Source organism: Schistocerca cancellata, chromosome 6 (assembly GCF_023864275.1).
Source record: "Schistocerca cancellata isolate TAMUIC-IGC-003103 chromosome 6, iqSchCanc2.1, whole genome shotgun sequence".
Taxonomy (NCBI): domain Eukaryota; kingdom Metazoa; phylum Arthropoda; class Insecta; order Orthoptera; family Acrididae; genus Schistocerca; species Schistocerca cancellata.
Window position 1 is genome coordinate 568,218,769 of NC_064631.1, and position 20,251 is coordinate 568,239,019.

General features: G+C 37.0%; 2 protein-coding genes across 3 annotated transcripts in view; one reads left to right on the forward strand and one right to left on the reverse strand.

Annotated features, from left to right (window-relative positions):
* The window catches only part of LOC126088434 (neural-cadherin-like), a 295,055-nt gene that overhangs the window by 63,503 nt on the left and 211,301 nt on the right, over nt 1-20,251 (reverse strand). The window lies entirely within an intron of this gene.
* On the forward strand, nt 1,681-18,499 carry LOC126190884 (uncharacterized). 2 transcript variants are annotated; one of them, XM_049931489.1, is made up of 2 exons: nt 1,681-1,829; nt 16,433-18,499. In XM_049931489.1, exon 2 carries the CDS (start codon nt 16,447-16,449, stop codon nt 17,653-17,655), a length of 1,209 nt encoding a protein of 402 aa, XP_049787446.1. In that variant the 5' UTR covers nt 1,681-1,829; nt 16,433-16,446; the 3' UTR covers nt 17,656-18,499. The 2 variants fall into 2 exon arrangements, with proteins under 2 accessions (XP_049787446.1, XP_049787447.1); XM_049931490.1 differs by lacking the exon at nt 1,681-1,829 and adding an exon at nt 4,622-4,713.

The window sequence follows — 20,251 nt, forward strand, 5'->3', positions numbered from 1 at the left end:
TGTAAAAATAAATTCAAACATTTCTGAAACTTTTTCTCGCTTTCACCCCCCACAAAAAACGTAAGAGGAAAAAGTTTGTCGCTTACTACATTTCGGATGTTACTTTCGTAAAAGCTGCGCGTCAAAAATGAAACTTTGGCTTGTTACTTCTATATTACTGACTCAGTTGGCCAGAAGGTTTGCAGACGTTAGTGACGTATGCTACTGAAGACAGTTATAAAATTATGTTGTTGTTCGAGACATAGTTTATGAGATATGGAATGATAAATATTGAGTAGTGTGAAAAATCAACTTTTCTTAAAAGTCTAAATATTTCTCTATTTCAATAGCACACTGTTTTCATTTAATTAAAGAAACGTTGTCAGAAGGTAGTTCTCGCATCACTTTATCATGTACAGCTTCCAAATTACGAAAAACACCACTTTCGTTTTTGTACGTTCTGACGCGAACGTTCCGCGCCTAGGAAAACGTTTCGCACAGCATCCTCCGGCCCGCATCCGGGCAGCGGATTGCTTTAGAATCCCCGACAGCTCGCAGCGCTGTTGCGAGCTTTGAACTGCGAAGCGCCAACAGCTACAGGTTTAAACAGGAGCCGTCAAGGCTGCGACAACACTGTGGCGTTGCCTTAGAGACGTTTACAAAATTCGCTGCGTTATTGGCCTACCTCAATAGGCCCGCGAAGCTTCCTCACCAGTCCACTGCAACTGTCAGGGATCAACTAATTCAGATTCAACTATAGTGTTTAAACCGGAAAGAATTACCGTTCACTGTTACACGTTCGCTTGTATTCTCTCCGGTGTAAATGTGACTTTTTCGGTCGGTGGGGGAGGGGACCAAACAGCGAGCTCATCGGTCCCATTGAATTAGGGAAGGATGGGGAAGGAAATCGGCCGTGCCCTTTTCAAAAGAAACGCATTTGCCTGAAGCGATTTAAGGAAATCACGGAAAACCAAAACCAGGATGGCCGGACACGTGTTTGAACCGTCCTCCTGAATGTGAGTCCAATGTGCTAATCACTGCGACTTTATCGTTTTACATCATGACACTTGCTTGCCCAAGCATACTTTTATCCAGATTTATGTTTATACTGCATTTTGTTTTTGCACATAGAGGACGCAGTCATTTTTGCAGGTATTGCCTTGATAATAGTCGTGACCATTAACAGAGGGGCATGACGACGACGAAAAGCCAGACGTAGTTGGGCTCGACCCCAGTTGGGAAGAAGGCAGCAGGGGCATATAGCCCCAATAAATGGATGAGCTGACACCAGAAGATAGTCAGGAACTTCAGAACTTCGTGAGAAAGGACGTGGCTTGTTTTGACAAGCTGATGTCGATGACACAGAAAGGATTCCGCTGGAGTGACACACTAATGTAGGAGTCAGTTTCCCCTAGCCGGAAATAATGGCTTAATTCTTATGATCAAACATTCTCACCGATTATTGCCTGTTTCTTCTTTGTGGCATGCTCAAATAAAGCAAAAGATGTAGTGAAATCAAACGTCAACTTTCCTCAGTATACAAATCGAAAGTCACACACGTAAAGTTAAATGATGAACAACAAGCTTGTAGCACGTTCGTAGTATCTCTTTCTGCGCATGAGCGCGGTAGTGATTTAGTGCGCATGCGCTGGCCGAGCTGTAGTCTTTTCTGCGCGCATCGCTCGCCTGTGTATGATCTTCTTCAAGCGACGCCTCACCCTACTCTGGCCCTTGGTTGTGTACTCACGTGATTTTTGCTTCTGCGACAGTATGGTCTGTTGGTGTTAGGGAACGCTGATTCCTTATGGTCTCCTGAGATACAGAGAAAAACGGAGTACACAAAGCATTTGGTAAGGCTGCCTCGCAATTGCTTGCTGACAGTGGTAGTATCATAAACAAAATTAGAGAACCTAATACAGTAAATAGTCCCTCTGAAAAGTAGCTTGGGGGGCGGCGTTTTACGCAACCGTACTTTAGGGAAAAAAAACAAATGTCACGTAAAATGTCCGTGCATAAAGTTAACATGAACGTTATTTGTTTTGCTTGGTTTTACCATGACGCATTCTTCGGGAATTCATAAATTACGTTGTAGGTTTTAAGAATTATTTTACGTAGTAACTGAGGCGATCAAGCAGTGTGAGTGAATTTCTTCGTCTGATGAAGCCGTTTCTCTGCCATCAACTTTCTCTCATAATTTTTTCGGCTCTGGCAGTTCTAAATTATCATGGGACATAACAGTTTTGGGTCTTTGATACACGAAGCAGCATGTCGACTAACACAGCCTCAACGAATGTAACAAACAAGCAGCACCCAGTGGTAGCTACAGGGCGACGCCATGATAGCAGAGTTGTTGAGTTTGTGAAGGCTGGCATGAAGTTGGTCGGTCGGCCGATAAATCGATGCGTGTGTAGGATCGTTTTAATTATTTTTATTTATAAGAGTTCTCAGTTTGTTTGGATTGAGAGCTTATTAATGATTTTTCTGGAATAGAGGATCCCACCTGAATTCTTTTTATTTACTCATAATCATCGTGTTGTGTAACAGTTATAGATTTAAACTTCCTAAGGTGTGTGTACAGATTTCTTTGTCTCAACGAAATTTTTTTTTGTTTGGGGTGGGGGGTGGGGGGGGGGGTATGAAAAGTCTTAAAAATTCACCCTTTTTCATTGATAAGTATTTTAGTTTAACTTATCTATGTGCTTGGTATAAAATTGTTAGTAATAGCATTGCTGCTGGTTTGCACATCTTTGTAAAATTCATGAGAGATAATTACATGACATAGGTGCACTGAGCATAGCTCTAGGAAAACTGCCTAAAAATGAATAAACCTCGTCTAAATATTAACTGATTTGAATTTAAAAAGTTCAGTCATGTGTCAAGTTGATTTATGAGTACTGGTGCAACATACCAGTCACCAACCCAGTGTATTGTGACTGTTACTATTCCACTTCTGTTATCTGATTGGGAAGTACTGCTTCAATAACTATAAATTCCAAAATACAGTCCAACTTCCATAAGGAATCAAAATATTCAAAAATGTCCAAATGTGCCAATATGGCTGGCTTCGGCCCGATTGTCTATTACACTTAGACAAGGTGGTGACGCGTCCAACACGCCATGTAAATAGTAGGCAATGGACACATTGCAACTCAGATTCTTTTTTTTTTAATTTTGTAGGCGAAGAAAATATTTCTTAAAAAATAATATAAAGTGATACAGAAAGTTGCTACAAGTGTAACTGTGTAGTAGAAACCCAGTTACTGAAAGATTAGAGAAATCATGCCCTTTCAAATATCGGATTATGGACCTACTGGTCACTGAACTTCAGGCAGACGAAGTTATAAGGTTTTCATTGCCTACAATCAATATTTGTCTTAGTTTGCACAGGCAACATCGATAATGTGTTCTGTATGTAAACCAAATGAACCTGATTCATAAGAAGCAAAGTGTTGTCTATGACACGCCCTTGTGACTTGCATCCTGATATTCCGCCTTATAGCAGGAGGTTAAGTACACCAACGGTATTATTTAACTACCCTTGTATGGAACGTTGGAATAAACAACCTAGTTAACGTCATTCAGGGACATGCAACATGCGGAAAAGCGAGTTCAAAGCTGGAGTTGTTAACAGTAAGAAGGCATACAAAGACAAGCAACAGATGATGATGATGATAATAATAATACACAGGAGTCCAGTTGGTGATTTTTGTGGTATTCAAGAAACAACGTGACCCTAAGTAAAACTTCCTAATGCTCAACCAGAATGAGGTAGTCCCATAAATCCTTGTTACCGGTTGTCTGACGGGCCTATGAAGTGGAGACGTGCAGCTATTGTCAAAATTTTTATACCAGTAAACACATTGGGATTGCAATGTCATGTGCTGCTGCTCATGCGGTTTTTAAAACATTTAAAAGTGAAAAGAGGAATTGAAATAAACTGTAGTGAATTCGGGAGGCAGAAATCATTAAGCCGACTACAAAGTTTAAACATGCATCTTAGGTAGCCAACATTAAAAAAAAGAAAAAGAATTTACTTAACATGTATATAATTTAAAATGGGAAGTAGTACACAAAATACTTGTCTTTAATGAAAAATGTAATTTTACCTGTCACTCCCACGAAAAGGGTTAAAAACCAAATTTAATAAATTAAAACTCAGGTTTTTATTTTTTTATTATTTTTTTTACCGCCACCCACTACTGCTACATACAAATTTTTAGCTGCACTTGCGACGCATTTCAGGTGACATTGATACTGAGATTGCCAGCGATATGTCGCTCGTATGCTGCGTCTCCTGCATTGCAGGAAGTTGCCACGCCGTCACAATTTTATTGGTGTTTTATTCCACTGCACTAAGAATAACATAAAACCCAGAGTTATCATTTTATTATCATTATTTTGACAGAAACTTGAAATCCCGAGTATACTCGGGCAACCTAAGAAGCGACCTTCGAAAAATTAAAACCCTACCTATTACTATTTCATCACTGATAGTTAACGTGTTCGGCCGCTAGAGAGTATCTGATACCACATTTGTAGCTTAGCTGTCGTGTTTTGGTTGAGGTGACTGCCACTAGATCGTGTTACGTTCCACTCTGTTTTATTGTTAGACAATGCTTAAATAAAATAATACTATAGTGATCCTGAGTTCAGTGGTACGAGAATAAAAACACCCACTGATTCCAGTCGGCTCCTCGAAGATATATGTTAGCAGGAAACCTTGTGAAATACATGGTTAGACTTCATAGCTATACAGAAATTAAAAAGTTTCAGGATATTTTCGTCAAAGTACAAGAGTGCGAGTATGCTCAGGATCTTGCAGCTGATTGTTTTTAGCTTTAAAAGCCATCTTTGTATGTATGTAATGTCTTTCATTACGGGATGTTTTTCATTAATAAAAAAACATTATCTTTTAGAACATAATTTAAAAAAAATACTTACGGTAAGCTAAGGCGATAATAGCAGTAGAAATTAAGCCTCAAATTTTGCCTCTACAGCGATTAATATGCGTGTTTGTCCATACCAGCAAAGGTATTGTGTGGCGTTGTCATTTTGACTGACATTTGCGTGCAACATATAGTTCCAAATATGGTGCTTAAATACAATTTAAATAACCCGCTACGCTCACAGCAATAAACAATGAATATGGCACTTCAACTCTTGAAGTGGGATCCTTCACATTTTTCAAGCACCGGTATTCCATTTGCGTGTGTGTTATCTAGCCAATTATTGTTTGGAACGAAGTAAACCATTAGTAGGGCAATAGCGAACTCTTTCGAGCAGTCTCCTTCGAATATTCACCTACCGGGTGAACTGGGGGAAGTTTTGGATCAACAGCTCGGAGTATAATGGAATAAGATGCCGATGAATGTGATATTTTACATGTCAGAAAAGCATTGCTGTACTTAAACAGCCAATTAACAGCAGCAATTATCGCATGATAAAATTTCGGCGTCAATGAAGTGGTTGCTACAGCAGGACTAATCAAATAGAACCATGGAACTTCCTGGTAAGCAAAAAAATGATTTCTATGGGGCAGTATGGGTTTGTCAAGGGGTTGTCCACCATTACAGCAGCATCCAACTTAGTCGAAGGTGTCACTCAAGCAATAGATAATAAAGAACATGTATGTGGCATCTTTCTGGACTTCATAAAGTGTTTGACTGTGTTGATACGACCATATTGTTGGACAAACTGTGGAACTATGGCATTCGAGGCACAGCCCATAATCTGATGAGGTTCTACTTAACAAACAGGAAGCAGTTTGTGTCTATCAGCACTACAGAGGGAGCATACAAATCAAACACAACTGACATAAATTTTGGTATTCCACAGGGTCAATATTAGGACCACTTCTTTTTATTAGGCCTATTTATGTAAATGATATTCAGTCCATAACAAACCATGCAACAGCTATCTTATATGCAGATGATACCACGTTAATATGCTGCAATCCAAGCTATTCACAGCTCGAAGTGGAATCCAATACTGCAGCAGGTTAATTCTGCAGTATTTTAATCAAAACAAACTAAATTAAACACAAATAAATCTGTCTATATTGAATTTGATCTTGGGAGGCAAAAACTCATGAAAACCAAATTTTAATGGGCGACGAATACGTTAAAAAACAATACTCGACCAAATTTTTTGGTCTGACACTTGATGCAGAGTTAAACTGGTCTGATCATGTGAATGATATTTGCAAAAAGCTATGTACTACCATATATGTCCTAAGAAAACTGACACCTTTTTTGTAACATCACCACTCTGAGGCAAATATATTTTGCACTATTTGAATCCCATCTAAGTTATGGGATAGAGGTATGGGGATCCAGCAGAAAGGTAATATGAAAAGTGTACTTACCTTACAAAAGAAGGCACTTAGAATTATAGGAAAGAAATGTGCCAGGGAGTCTTGCAGAAATTTATTTAAAGAATTTAAAATACTAACTGTTCATAACCTGTATGTGCTGAAGATAATCATTATGGCAGTAAACAGTAACAAAACACTTAATAAAGAAATACATGATAACAACACTAGAGGTAGAGAGAGACCCCACATCATCTCTCATAGAACAACACTTTATGAGAAAAGCCCTCACTACTGAATTGCTTCCATCCTAATATCTCCAAATTGCCCATTACAAAACTAAATATGAAATTAAAATTATACTCCTAAACAATCCTGTATATTCAATAGATGAGTTTCTAGATTTAGTACACTTGTATGATGGAAGACCATCTATCTAAAAATATATGTAATCTCCGATCTTAGACTGTGTCACAAACTGTATATATTTGAATGTCAGAAATGAATACTGTTACAAACTGTAGATTCCGTAATCTAAGTATGGCAATAACAATTTTTTTATGTATAGTCCATATATGTAACTCTGTTCTCTCAACTAAATTTAGAAAAAGTTGTGTAGATAAAAGTGCCAGCCAATAATATGTAACCCTAGTAAGTAAGGCTCTGACTTATCCAGAAGACTGGAACAAAAAAAAAACCTTTTTTTTGTAATCAGTTGATGTTGGATCAAAATAAATAAATAAATTAATTAATTAATTCAATGTTACGCGAGTATAAAATTGTGCCATGTCATTTTATCCTCCTGCAGTTTAGATCTCTCTTTGTAATACATAAATCTGTAATTAAGGAAAAATCTTATGTAGCAGCTGACCCCCTAATCTCGAACACTGTACTCTTCAAACCAGTACTTTTTTTTTTAATAGAAAATATTGACAGATCTTCTTAACAAGCAGACCAAAAAATGAGAGCTAATAAAGAATATGAACTGGGCGGGAGGGGTGTGAGATAAGAGTGGAGAAAATTATTGAGAAACTGTTTATTAAAATCACTACCCTTGCTTATGCTACCACTTAATAACAGTACTTATTGCCTACAGTGTACTGTGACAGTGTAGTTTGGTTGACATTTGTACACAGTAGTTAGCTGTTAGGCAGAACATGTTTATCTACATGCAAGTTCTTTATTTATTCGTTTTATTAGTTTCTGACATTGGCTGACTTGAGGGGGGGGGGGGGGATCAGTCAATTAAAGGTAAAATTCTACTGGAAGCTTTTAGATTGCAGAAACATGTGGTATTTTTAGTTCCAAGGAGAGGGTCAGCTTGATATTTCATGACAAATGACTCTTGGCACATTTTCTAGTAGCCATTACATGTTCTGGCTTTCTTTTAACTGACTTGAATTGATATTTATGTGAGTGTTGCAAGACAGGATGCAAGTTGGCTTTTAAACTATAATTTCCTTTTCTGGAAGGCAAGAGGTGCACCTGCTCTTTGCTTGGTAGGCTTATGTCCTTGATACTATACCTCCTTGCCTATGTGTTACCCTAAGAAGTGAAAAATAGTCAAATATCTCAGGACATGGCTGATGTATATGATTTGGGAGATCACAATTATGATAGCCATGAACTCAATATTGCTAGCAACTAGCAGAGGCAGCAGCTGATAGAGCATTACAATCTTGCAGAAGTCTCAAGAAATAAATTATTTGGTCAACTCTTACATACAATCAATAATCCTTTATGCCATCACCTGAAGACAAATAAACAAAAAAGGGAAGCATCTGAAAGAAAAACATGATCTTTGACCATGTAACAGACTTTGAAACACAAGATGTGAGTCTTTAAATGGGGTATTGGGAGGGGTGGGGGTGGGGGATATGTTTGGTTGTTGTAACATAAAGTGTGACTAAAATGAAACAGAGTAAAATCAGTTTACCATGACATGTAATGATAATGCTAAAGACAGAATGCCACTAGAGGTATTTAGACACTCAGTGCTGATAACATGAACAAGGAATGCCCGAATAAGAAGAAACTCTTATCATTGTAAAGTTAGTGAAGATACTGGACTGATGAAAAAAGTGGTATAGTGGCACCCACTGACAAAGAATATGGAGCACATAGTTAACAAGACCAAGGAGCACAGACCAAGGAGCACATAGTTAACAAGACTAAGGCAACAACTGAAGAATGTGACACACACAATTAAGGACAAGTTGTTCAGGTGCCTTTGTATAAAAGTTCTATTTTTTATTGAAATTACTTTAAAGGTAAAGAGCGCATCTGATCTGGAAACATTTCTGTTGGTCAAAAGTGAACGACGAGTAATAAGAGATATGGTCATGGCATACTGAAACCGCAAGTCCTCTTAAAGTTTATTTGGCTTTGATTGCAGGATATTATGTTTGGTATCACCAATTCATCAGAGGTCAAAGTTACTGTACATTTTGAGTGTAGAGTGCAAATATGAGATCTGGCTATAGCAAATGAAATTTGTAGCTGTGCGATTGACATTTGACCAAATAGTTACCGTTTGTCCATTATTAGAAGTTTTGTTTGTTTGCATAGTAAACTCTTAACCTTGTCACTAGGCAATAAAACAACTCAAGATCATATTGGACTTCAATTGGATATCACCACTGCGGTGGCCTGTTTCCCTGGTAACACTCAGGAGATTTCGTGACAGATTTCATAACCATCTGAATGTTTCCAGTCCATAAATCTGCGGGGGTCAAGTGAAGAAATTCAATACTGAAAAGCTCACTAAAATAAGCTTTCGATATTTGCAGTATATTTTGCTTGTACTGGGGTCAGTTGCCAGCCTTGCCCTTAAAGCATATGTATTGTTCATTGTTTTGGTCACTCCTTTTCCAAAAAGGAGAATCGTGGTTAGTTGGCATACTCTGCTTAATGCTCTACTTGGTACACATTGTAACCAATAGTGTCTTCTCTTTGCTTCCACCACAGCTCCTTTGCTTATCTTTTGATAACATCATAGTCCTTATATTTTTTCTGCCATATTGACTATCCATTTATTAAAGACTGTCTTCTTGCCTTGTACTTTCTTCTGCAGGTGTTTTCCCCATGATAAAATTTGCTTTTCAGTAAGTGGGCACCCTAATTTCGTGATGCCAAGAGTTTTTGTGGCTGTAGTTTTACAACTATCTCATAAATACCACCCAGGTAATTACCCAAGCTTGAGGTTATGCTGATAGGTAGAAATGCAGTTTTACTACACAGCTGTTTGGTGGGCTGCTGGTTTCCACCATTTGATCTCTGGATGTTTACCTCTTTTTAGTCTGAGGACTGTCACCTTGTGTTGTGGGTTAAGGCTGTCTGATGGAATAAATTTGATATTAATTACAAGCAGTTAATCATTTTTAGGATGAAGAAAATTACTCTGTAGAGTTGGTGGCAGGAGAAATTCTGAAAACTACATTGCATCAAAATCTAGGTCCCCCCCCCCCCTCATCACTATGTTTTTAATACAGTTTAAATGGCTATGATAATCATGTGGGCCTTCATGGTCGTTAAGTTCTTCTTGCGATTGGTAAATATTTCCATCTGAAGGTCATCTCAGAAGTCATCCTTCATGTTTCTGTCAAATCCCATGTGAGAGGAATACACAGAGAAAACTTAGACCTGGGGAATGGGGGTATGATCAGTGACAAACAAGAGGCAGTTGGATTGTCTGTGGTCCTTGGCCACAAAGTTGTATAGTTTTCCACAAATAATAACTGTGGTATCACTGTAAGTGGGTATCACATAGTGAATTAATCCAGGCAGGACTAATGAGTGTGTGAGAAATTTTCTTTTGCTCTCTTATTCATGCAACATACAGGGTGTATCAAAAAGAATCAACCAAATTTGGCATGCCTATGTTTCTGAAACTGATAAACATATGTAGCGAACTTTGTTTTTTGATGAATGGGAAACACAAAAAGTTTTTTTTCCATATCTTTTCATAGGTGTTCAGTACACCCCCCTTGAGATGTATGACATATGTCAATGCAGTATTCAGCTTTGCAGTGAGCATGTCTTGAGTTAAAACTTCCGCAGCTGCTATTATGCGTTGTCTCAGTTCATTCATTATTGGTAATGGAGGCGCATAAAGATAAGAAATAACCATATACAGTCAGGTCCAGTGACCTTGGAGGCCATGTAGGGCTGAATCATTTGGTCCAGTGAGACCAATCCATTATTCAGTAACACTTTGATTTAAAAATTCTCACACTTCCAAGTGACAATGTGGTGATGCCCCATCTTGTTGGTAAATGAAATCGTTCTAATCAGTCTCCAACAAATTCATATTTTTGAGGAAAAAAAACCTTGTTTCACAAAGCACCTAGCATCCCGCACACATTGGTCTATTGCTTATTCATATGATTTTGAAACGCATCCCTGTTAGTTTTTCAACATTTTTTAACACATTCTAAGTTGATTTTTGAATGCGTGCACAGTGTATGTGATGTGAAGTCTTTGCCAGGGGAATCCCTGTCACATCTAGAAATAAACTTTCCTGCAGACAAAAGGCAAGAGGCGATACGAGCTGAGAGAAATAAAGCCTAACGGGTGAATGCCAGTCACTGTTTATGTGGTTGACTGGGTCTGCAAATGATCAGCATTGTTGTAAATACTAGCGAAAGTCATGGATTCAAAGTACCAGATTGGAAATAAATGACTAACAGGTAAGAAAGAGTACGTGTTATCTTCTCTGTGTATCCAAGAAAATGAAATTTTGACAAAGTTTTTAGCCAGACCGCTACACTAGTAAGGGCCAGTTGTACAGTCCCCAACTAGCAGGCGTTAAGTTCTATTCTGGGAATAACATGGAAAATGCATTGTAAGAACACGTAATAACGCCTAACTAGAGAATAAACACTGGATAACTCAACCGGTGATTGTGGCAGGGTTAGTGAAGTTAACTGGAGAATAAGTTTTGACACTGGCAGGAATAGTTACAGAATTACTGATAACAATATTGTTTGTTAAAACGAGGAAGGAGAAGAAACGGGAATATCACACACATTGTAGAAGAACATGACAATTCTAAATTTATATAAAAATTTCGTATTACTACTTTTAGATCTTGTGCTTGAGAAGCCGGAGCGTATGAATGAAATGTGAAACTTTCCTAACATAAAGATTTTTGCTTGTTGTAGGCCTAATAGGCATTTGATATTCGTATTTCGTAAATTGTACTCTCATGTCATAAAAATGACCATTTGTTCCAAAACAGTCTCGTTTATTTGGCGTGTATTACTTCTGCAATATTAGAAAGACCTATTTTGTTTTATCTAGCAGACAGTGACAAAATAGATGTAATCAGATTGAGAAACCACACCAGTCTTGGGTAATCATTGTATTAACAGCTTTTTCAGTATTAGACAACATTTCGTTTTTTGTGTAGCAAAACATTTGACGAACTTTGATGAGGTAATAGATCCTTTCGCAGAAAGAAAAGCGCACCTCAGAAAGCCATAGCATGTTTAGGGAGAAAAATTTGCTAGAACTTAGGGATTGAAGAAATGTGTACTTTGTTGCTTGTCTCTTGTATTACTGGTTTTATGTATCCTATGTCTAATTTTATGTCACCCAAAACAGCAAGTTATTAGCTAATGGGCAATAAAGAGTGCAGATTTTCTGAAGAGTTCTTGTTCTCCTGGATGCAAGTAAACCCATCCAGTATTAATTGCGAGTTTAGGTTGTTGTTTTTTTTTTTTTACAAGATGTTAAAATGGCTGACTGGGCGCAGGAGAGGCACCACAAGCCATTTCAATTTCTACTCTCCTGAATATAGTTTGATGGCATCCATTACAAAATATACACATTTGAATTCAACAGAGCGAAATACAGTGATGTGCAGTAGAAGAATGGTGTGTGAAGATGCGTGGTGCTGCACTTTGGCAAATAATATGTCTTACATTTCCTCGAAGACATATGTTTTATGTATCAGACTCTTCAGAAAGTTATGCACTACAAAATGAACATTTTTTTGAAAAGTAGATTTAATTTTTGGCGTCGTACTTCAAATGCTGGTGGGAGGGGCAGAAATATCGTAGAAGCAGGACTGATACGCAGAACAGTCTGTGTTGTAGTGGGGAGGTGGGTAGTCTCCACATGCCCCGTATTTACGTTTAGCATTTTTGCTGTTTCCTCTTTGTTTATTGCTCTCACGTCAAGTGAAAACAAAACAGATTTCTGTGGCCGCGAGCTATCAAGCGAATTAAAATACATTCACATAATTACAGAGCGGTAAAATAGGTTATTAGTTTCAGTTTTTATTTTATTTTCCCCCTTCCTCACAGGCAAGGTTTAATTGCCTTGCAGAGCAATGACATTATTTTTGTCAGTTTGCTAAAAGAAATTGGCTTTTATTTATCTTTCCTACTGAGGCAGTCCATTTATTTGAAACGAAGTGTTTAATTCCACACTATTGGCTAGTTTCAACCGTTCACAGCATTTCAAGTGCACATTTTCATCTTCTAGGATGTATGGCTTTATGCCATAATAAAGAACCGAACATGAGATAATACAGTACTGGTACTCCAAGAAAATGTACATATGAATCTGGACATAAGAATGTCCGAATTATGCATTGTAGTATGTTTCATGGAATTCCGATGCCCTTGGAGTATTCTCTGATGTCTTGTTTCTTTTATGATATAACATATTTAATGTTTTACATATATGAACATACGGGCTTCCCGTGTCATCGTAGCTGCACAAGCACGGTGGCGCCTGTTATCTGGCACTCTGGCAACTGCAAAAATGAATGTATTTCTAACAGTTGTGGGAAAATATTGCAAATGGTGGTTTGAAAAGCGTTACTGTTGAGGTAAATTTCCTTTTACGCAAGATGAACTATGTGCGAGAATGTATGATGAATTTCTTAAATCACAGAACATTTGACTCTTATTTAGAAATCAACTCTTTTTGAAGAATTTCGAGCCCAGATGATCAGACATTTGTCATTATTAAAAATGTTACTGGCACATGTGTGTGATATGTCTTAAAGTGTAACACACGAAAAAAGATCAACATTATATGTGAAAGCATAGATTCTCTTGCAGCTTATTAATCTTAGAGACCAACATTATAGGTGAAAGCTTTACTTTTCTTGTAACACCATGTATATTAAGTTAAACTGTTAATTTTTCCTATTTGTGTGGTCGCGCCACTGAACAAAGATGTTGCTATTGGCTGACTACATCATGTGTCCTATGCTCTGAATATCCACCATAATTGGCTGGCAAGATCATGTGACATGATCTATGACTGGCTGCACATCATAATCTCAATTTCAACACTTCAGAAAGTAACATGTGGTGTTTTGTGGAATTCGAATTTATACTTCCGTCATACAAAAATATGCAATCTACATGTAGCTGCACATCACAGATCTTTGTGTTGTTTTGTAAGGTGCTGGGAAATTCTACACTGATGTATAAAAGCGTAACGATTCAATGGTTGATAAGTTTTACAGTTTTGAGCAAAAGTATACTGACACTTAATACAAAAAAAAAAGTATATTTTCACTCGAGAGAGAGGTTATTTTTATCCGGGAAATTCAGGAATTTTTTTTTTTTCCTTGTCTGCGTATACACCCTGTATGAGCATCCTGAATTGCCAGCATTCAGTCTTAATGATTCATGTCACTCTCTTTGGTGATCATTTTCAGTGTTGTGCCTGTTAACGGTTGACCAGAATGTCTATCTTCCACAGGTTCTCAGCCTTCCTTGAAGTGCTTGTACCAGTTAAGTATTCTTGCTTGACTCAGTGTACTCTCATCAAATGTCTCTGTCAGCATGCAATGAGTTTCAGCTTCAGGTTCCTTCAACTAGAAAGAATTTGATGCAAATACGTTGCTCCTTCAAAATTCGTAGCAGCACTGATACACATACTGATACTCACAACAGCAACTACTACTACTACTACTACTACTACTACTATTAAGCAGAACTGCATGTGTCAAAAATGATGCAACTTCGGGTTGCATTAGGTAAGACATAAGTGGTGGAATGCCACACTGCTACTGGTTTGACTGGTACAATGAAATATTCTGATATTTTGGGTAGCAACATGTCCAGTGAATATATACCATGCTAGTTCTCATGTATTAGAGCTGAGAAGTTTTATTTATTAATTTTGGCTTACAGCAACTTGACTATTAAGCCACTTACAATATTACTGTGAACAGATAATCAATTTGTTTTTACAAAAGGAGATACTATTATTTTGATACAAAAGACATTATATGTAGTACTGGAATGTGAACATTAGTACAGAAACTTCAAACATGTACAAGGACTGAACAATTCTGGATATACTAAATGTGGATGATGAGGATCTGTCTACTTAGTGATGCACATTCTGTGGTTTATAAATTTATAAGAGTTCAGAAATATACAGAACATTGGAGATCATTGATGGAGAGAGGGTCATAAATGTGGATATCTGTATTGTAAGCATCTCGAGACTTGAAATAGTAAGTGGCCAAACAATAAAAATCAAGTAGTCAGACCAACAGAGAAGCAGCCTGTGGATAGAAATATAATACAGAATGTAATTTACACTGATTGCAGAACAAATATGGCTGTGGCATACATCTCAACCAAAACATGACAGCTAGGCTACAAATGTAGTACCAGATATTCTCTAGTGGCCAAACATAAAACTGTCAGTACTGAAACAGTTATAAGTGAGGTTTTATTTTTTCGAAGGTCGCTTCTTAAGTTGCCTGAGTATACTCAGGATTTCAAATTTCTGTCAAAATAATGCTAATAAAAAGATAACTCTGGGTTTTATGTTAAGAAGTTAACTTATTACAAAATTCTTAGTGCAGTGGAATATCACACCAATGAAGGAGATGGTGTGGCAATTTCCTGCCATGCAGGAAATGCAGCATACAAGCGACAAATCGCTGGCAATCTCTGCATCGGTATCGCCTGAAATCAGTCACAAGTGCAGCTAAGAGCTTGTCTTTAGCAGTAGGGGTGTCAGCAGTTAAAAAGAAAACAAAAAGAGAGTTTGAATGTATTAAATTTGATTTTGAAGTCTTTTTGTGGTGATGACACAGAAAAAAAATTAGATTTTTCATTAAAGACAAGTATGTTGTGTACTTCTTCCCAGTTTGTATTTCCCAAATATCTGTTAAGTCAATTCCTTTTTTTTCTTCATGTTGGCAACTTAAGATGCATGTTTAAACTTAGTAGTCGGCTTGATGATTTAAGCCTCCCAAATTTGCTATAGTTTGTTTCAATTCCTCTTTTCATTTTTAAATGTTGTTTTGGGAACTGTATGGGTACTTGTACCATGGCATCGCAATCTCAATGTGTTTACTGGTATAAAAATGTTGACAATAGCAGTGCTGCTGGTTCCCACAATCTTGCTTCTTTTATATCTGTTCAGTTACTCATTCTCATTCCCTCTTTCAGATTTTTCTGTGCAAACAGATTTCAAAATTTACCATTGAAAGTTATTTATTGATAATAAATCTACTGTCTTTGACATTAACTGCAGCAATATAGTACAATTACATACTGAAACACCTCTCAAACATTTTGCTTAACATCTTATCTCTAAACTTTTGGAACTTTTTCTACTGTAGATTCTTTGTACACAGTAGTTCTTTCACATCATCATCATCAGCACCATCTTACATGCTGTAAGCAACAAATTTTGGTTTTGAAGCTGATGTTTTGTTCCTTTCCAATTATCATAGCATTACTGCAGGTATTTTGTGGGTGCAGTTTGTTTCCATGTGTCCTGCCTGCAAACCTTTTCCCCGATGTCCATATTTATGGAAGAAACTTAGCGTATGCTTGAGATCACTCTTTTGGTTTTTGTAACTTTGTTCCAACAACCTTTTTAATTTTTTGTGTGCCTCTACATTCCAACAAAAGGTTCATTTTGTGCTACATTGCTTCCTGCATAGATTCATCATTGTCATTATTCGTTTAAAAGATATATCTGTCATACCATAAAACTGTGTTCTCCATTAGTAAATGCTATTTAATGTGTGTTTTATTCATTTGTCATATGTAAAATGCTTTTTAGTAGTCTTATTCTCTTAGTGCATTTTTCATTTTGAAAAGGTAAATTTATGATGGGATGAGTGCTTTCACTGATCTTCCTTTGCAGGTGATCAAAAAGGTATGGGCAGCATAATCTCATTGACAAAAACTGACGAAAACCAAGATTTTAGCACAGAGGGGGTAACCAAAGGTGTTGAAGATGATATACCTGATGATGACTGCATTCTGTCAGAAAAGAGATTCAACCTAGACACATTAAGTATTTTGGATAAAGTGTGTGATCATTCTGTTAATGGGGATAATAATTTCATTATGAACAAGGAAGTAATGGATATAAAAGAGAAAAGTTTATCAGACTGTGTTACGGCACTGCAAGGTCAACAAAGTGCAGATCATGTGAGTGATGTTTCAACTGAGTGTGTGCCAGTTGCAGCGAACCTAGTAGACAAAGATATTAATAACAAAAATATGGTTGATCAAATTAATGATAAACATGGAAAATCATTTCCAAACAAACAAGGTAACCTTCCTGAAAGTGGATTTGATAATACAAATAAAAAATGTCAAATAAAAGAGGGAAGCTGTAAGTATCCTCATAAGGCCTCAGGTGAGAAAGCGTCTCAGATCAAGCCAGATGTTTTAAAAGAACAGTCAGAACTAAATTCTAATGCCATGATAACTGATGAGAGAGTAGACTGCTCTCACAGTGTTACTGGGAAAAATAATGAGAACCATGTTTACAAGAGGAGTGCTATTATTGAGGCCCTAATGAACATTTTGAGCAGGAACCAGAACCAATTAGAAAACAAAATGCCAACTGCTGGAGCTGTCACAACCAATGTGAAATCACAAACTGTTCCATCCACTGTAACTCTCTCAAGTAATACTAAAGCTAGCAAACTTGACAAGTCATCGATGACCCCAGACAGATTAGTTTTTGATGCTGGTCGAGTGAGGAAACAGTTGAAGTCTGGAGTTGAACGCGTGTTATTACAGCTGGAGAAATTAAAGGAAGCATTAAATATTTTGCCATTCAACAATGATAATTCATTTGCATTGACTGCATCTGAAAGACTGAAAAATCAGATAAAAGGGATGACGACAGCTGTAACCCAAATGTACCACATTGTGTATAACACGCCACAAAAGGACCTCAGTTTTTTGGACATACTATACCAGATGGCAACACAGCTGAGTAAAGCCGAGGAAGAAATACTGAAGATTCGTGACACTACTGAAGATTCTGTGACGTATTTATTACATTTCCAGGAAAAACTTGACAGTTTGAGAGACGGTGATATGAAAGCAGAAGATAGAATCTCAAATTAAATTAATTTTATTTGTAAATGATGGACTTATTCAATTTCTCACCAGAAACACAGCATCTACAGATAAGAAAGTATTCCAATTAAGTAAGAATTTCCTATCTGTAATGAGATCAATTACCATTTTTATGTACCACATAGAGTTCATTAAGCAGTTAGTAAAGTTTTAGAGATAGCACTACTCTCAGGCACTGGCTGCAGGCAGTAACAAAATGAGATTACAGCTCCATCTTGAAAATGTTAGCATTTTTTCCAGGTTCATTGTGAACAGGTAACACTTATTAAGCTATAACAGATCTCGTATTTTGTCTTTAAAATGGAAAAGAATAAGATCGATTAGTATCTCAAAGAACAAAATTATGAATGAAGTTCATCTGCAGATGTAATGAGAAATTTACAACTGTATACTCTGAGTCTAATGTGCATTATGGGACTGACACTTGTCCATAAAAAAAAAGTAAAAATACCTTATTTCACATCTCTCTGAAAGTGTCATTGAACAAAGCAGAGTACTTAATTAATAATCAGCAGCACATTTCAAGTTGTTATGATGGAAATATCAGGGAGCTGAGTGCTATTGTGAGGGAAATCTAATTTATTTCCTAAATTAACCTCTACCTCGTACTTTTAGTTAGCTGTTTTTATATGGTATATTGTTTAAGAAATGCACCTAAAAGAGCATGAAAATGGTTTCTTTTGGCAGGGACAACTATTCTGTTTAAATGCTAGCACATAAGCCTAATGTAAATACCTGTGCTTCAAGAATTTTAATACCTGTGACTTAGTTGTAATTTATGCATTTCTTGAAAACAAGGAGATTGTTAGACCACACAGTTTGAAAATGAGTACATTTTACTGAGAAACTTCGAGAAGCCGCGACGTTTTGATTGTTTGTGCTCTATAGAGAAATTGTCTTTTGGTCTGTCATGATTAAATTTACAACTTATGTACTGTTTGGAATTTGATTAAACAATTATTTATAACGTTTTGGTATCTACTTTAGTCTAGTGGGACAGTTGGTTAACATTGCAACATGCCACATTGAAAATGAAAATGTTTGTTCGCTGTGTATGTATCATAATAGTACTTAAGATTATTTTCAGCTAAAAAGAAGAAAACTGCAGCATATCTAGAAAAAAATGAAAACTGTGAATGCACATAACCTGCTGTTTTCTTTCACAAACAATATTTTAAGGGCCAGAGTAAACTGCAGGCAATATTATTTGGCCCATAGATGCACAGGTGAGGGGACAATGATAATGGTAGAGGAGTTGCCAATGATGTACATAAATTGCACACTACTTCATTCTATGTAGGAATAAGAACACCCAGGGCCAATTGTATCACACAGTTGATCTTAGATCTACCGAAAAAAATGAATTCCGTTGAAGTTGAACTTGGAACTCTGTGTTGCACGAACATTAATCTGATTGTTTCACCATGAACTAGTATCAGTTTCAACTACCAAAATTTCATGGATCAACTCATGTTCAGTTGCAGTCATCATCTCACAATAAAAAAGAAATAGTTGAACAAATAAAACACAAAAAGAAGTAAACAATAATGCAAATCTTGTTAACATTCCCACACAGCTGAAGTTCAAAATAAGGATAATACTGGTGATGTAAATAATGAATGTAGGTAATAACTGCACCCATAAAAATTACAGGAGACTACAGATAATTAAACTGGAAAGATTTAAACAGATTTCCTTGGGATTGGTGGCAGAGCAAGAAAGGTAAGTTCAAAATATTTGGGGTGTATGGAGTTAGACAGTAGCATATAATGACTGAACATAAGCCTGCATTGCTGACATCAATCTGTTGTAGAATTATGGAACTGGAATTTATCTTGTGCTAACACATTATAAAGCTTTCGGTGAACAAAAATCTCCAAGAAAACTCAACACAGCTTCTGCTGACAAGAGATCTCAGATCACTCTGTCCATTCGTGATTAGCAACCACACAATCCATCTTACACTCCAGAAAAGTCAGTGCTTAAAATTCTATGACAGCTGCACATGCATTGATGAACAGAAACAATAAGAACATTTAGGTCAACTGCATTGTTTATTGTCCAAGTACAATTCGAAGTTGTCTGTCAGTGGCTTAGTTGTTAAGTGCTGGGTTTGAACCATGTCAGTCCAGTGTTTTTCACTCACTACTTTCTCCTCCGACATTGTTTGTGAATGTGCAAAATGCAGAATTGTACCATGGTGAGGTTTCCATGTTAAACTGTAGGTCTCCATGTACCTGGATAGGTAAGTCTGTTCAAAAGTCTGAGTGAGGCCTCAGAATTCTCAGTCCAAAAAGTCCTTACCTAGTAAATTGCTGTGGTGATCTACCAACTATTGCATCAATGATAGCTCTACCTAAGCAGACAAGGCATATATATCCTTTCACAGTGCTGTGTAACAGTGGCTTTGTAACCTGCCAACCATTGAAACTTTTGTCCATGAGTGGTTTGATGAAGCTCTCCATGCTACTATATCCTGTGCAAGCCTCTTCATCTCTTGAGTAACTACTGCAGCAACCTGCATCCCTCTTGAATCTGCTTACTGTATTAATCTCTTAGTGTCCCTCTATGATTACCACCAGTA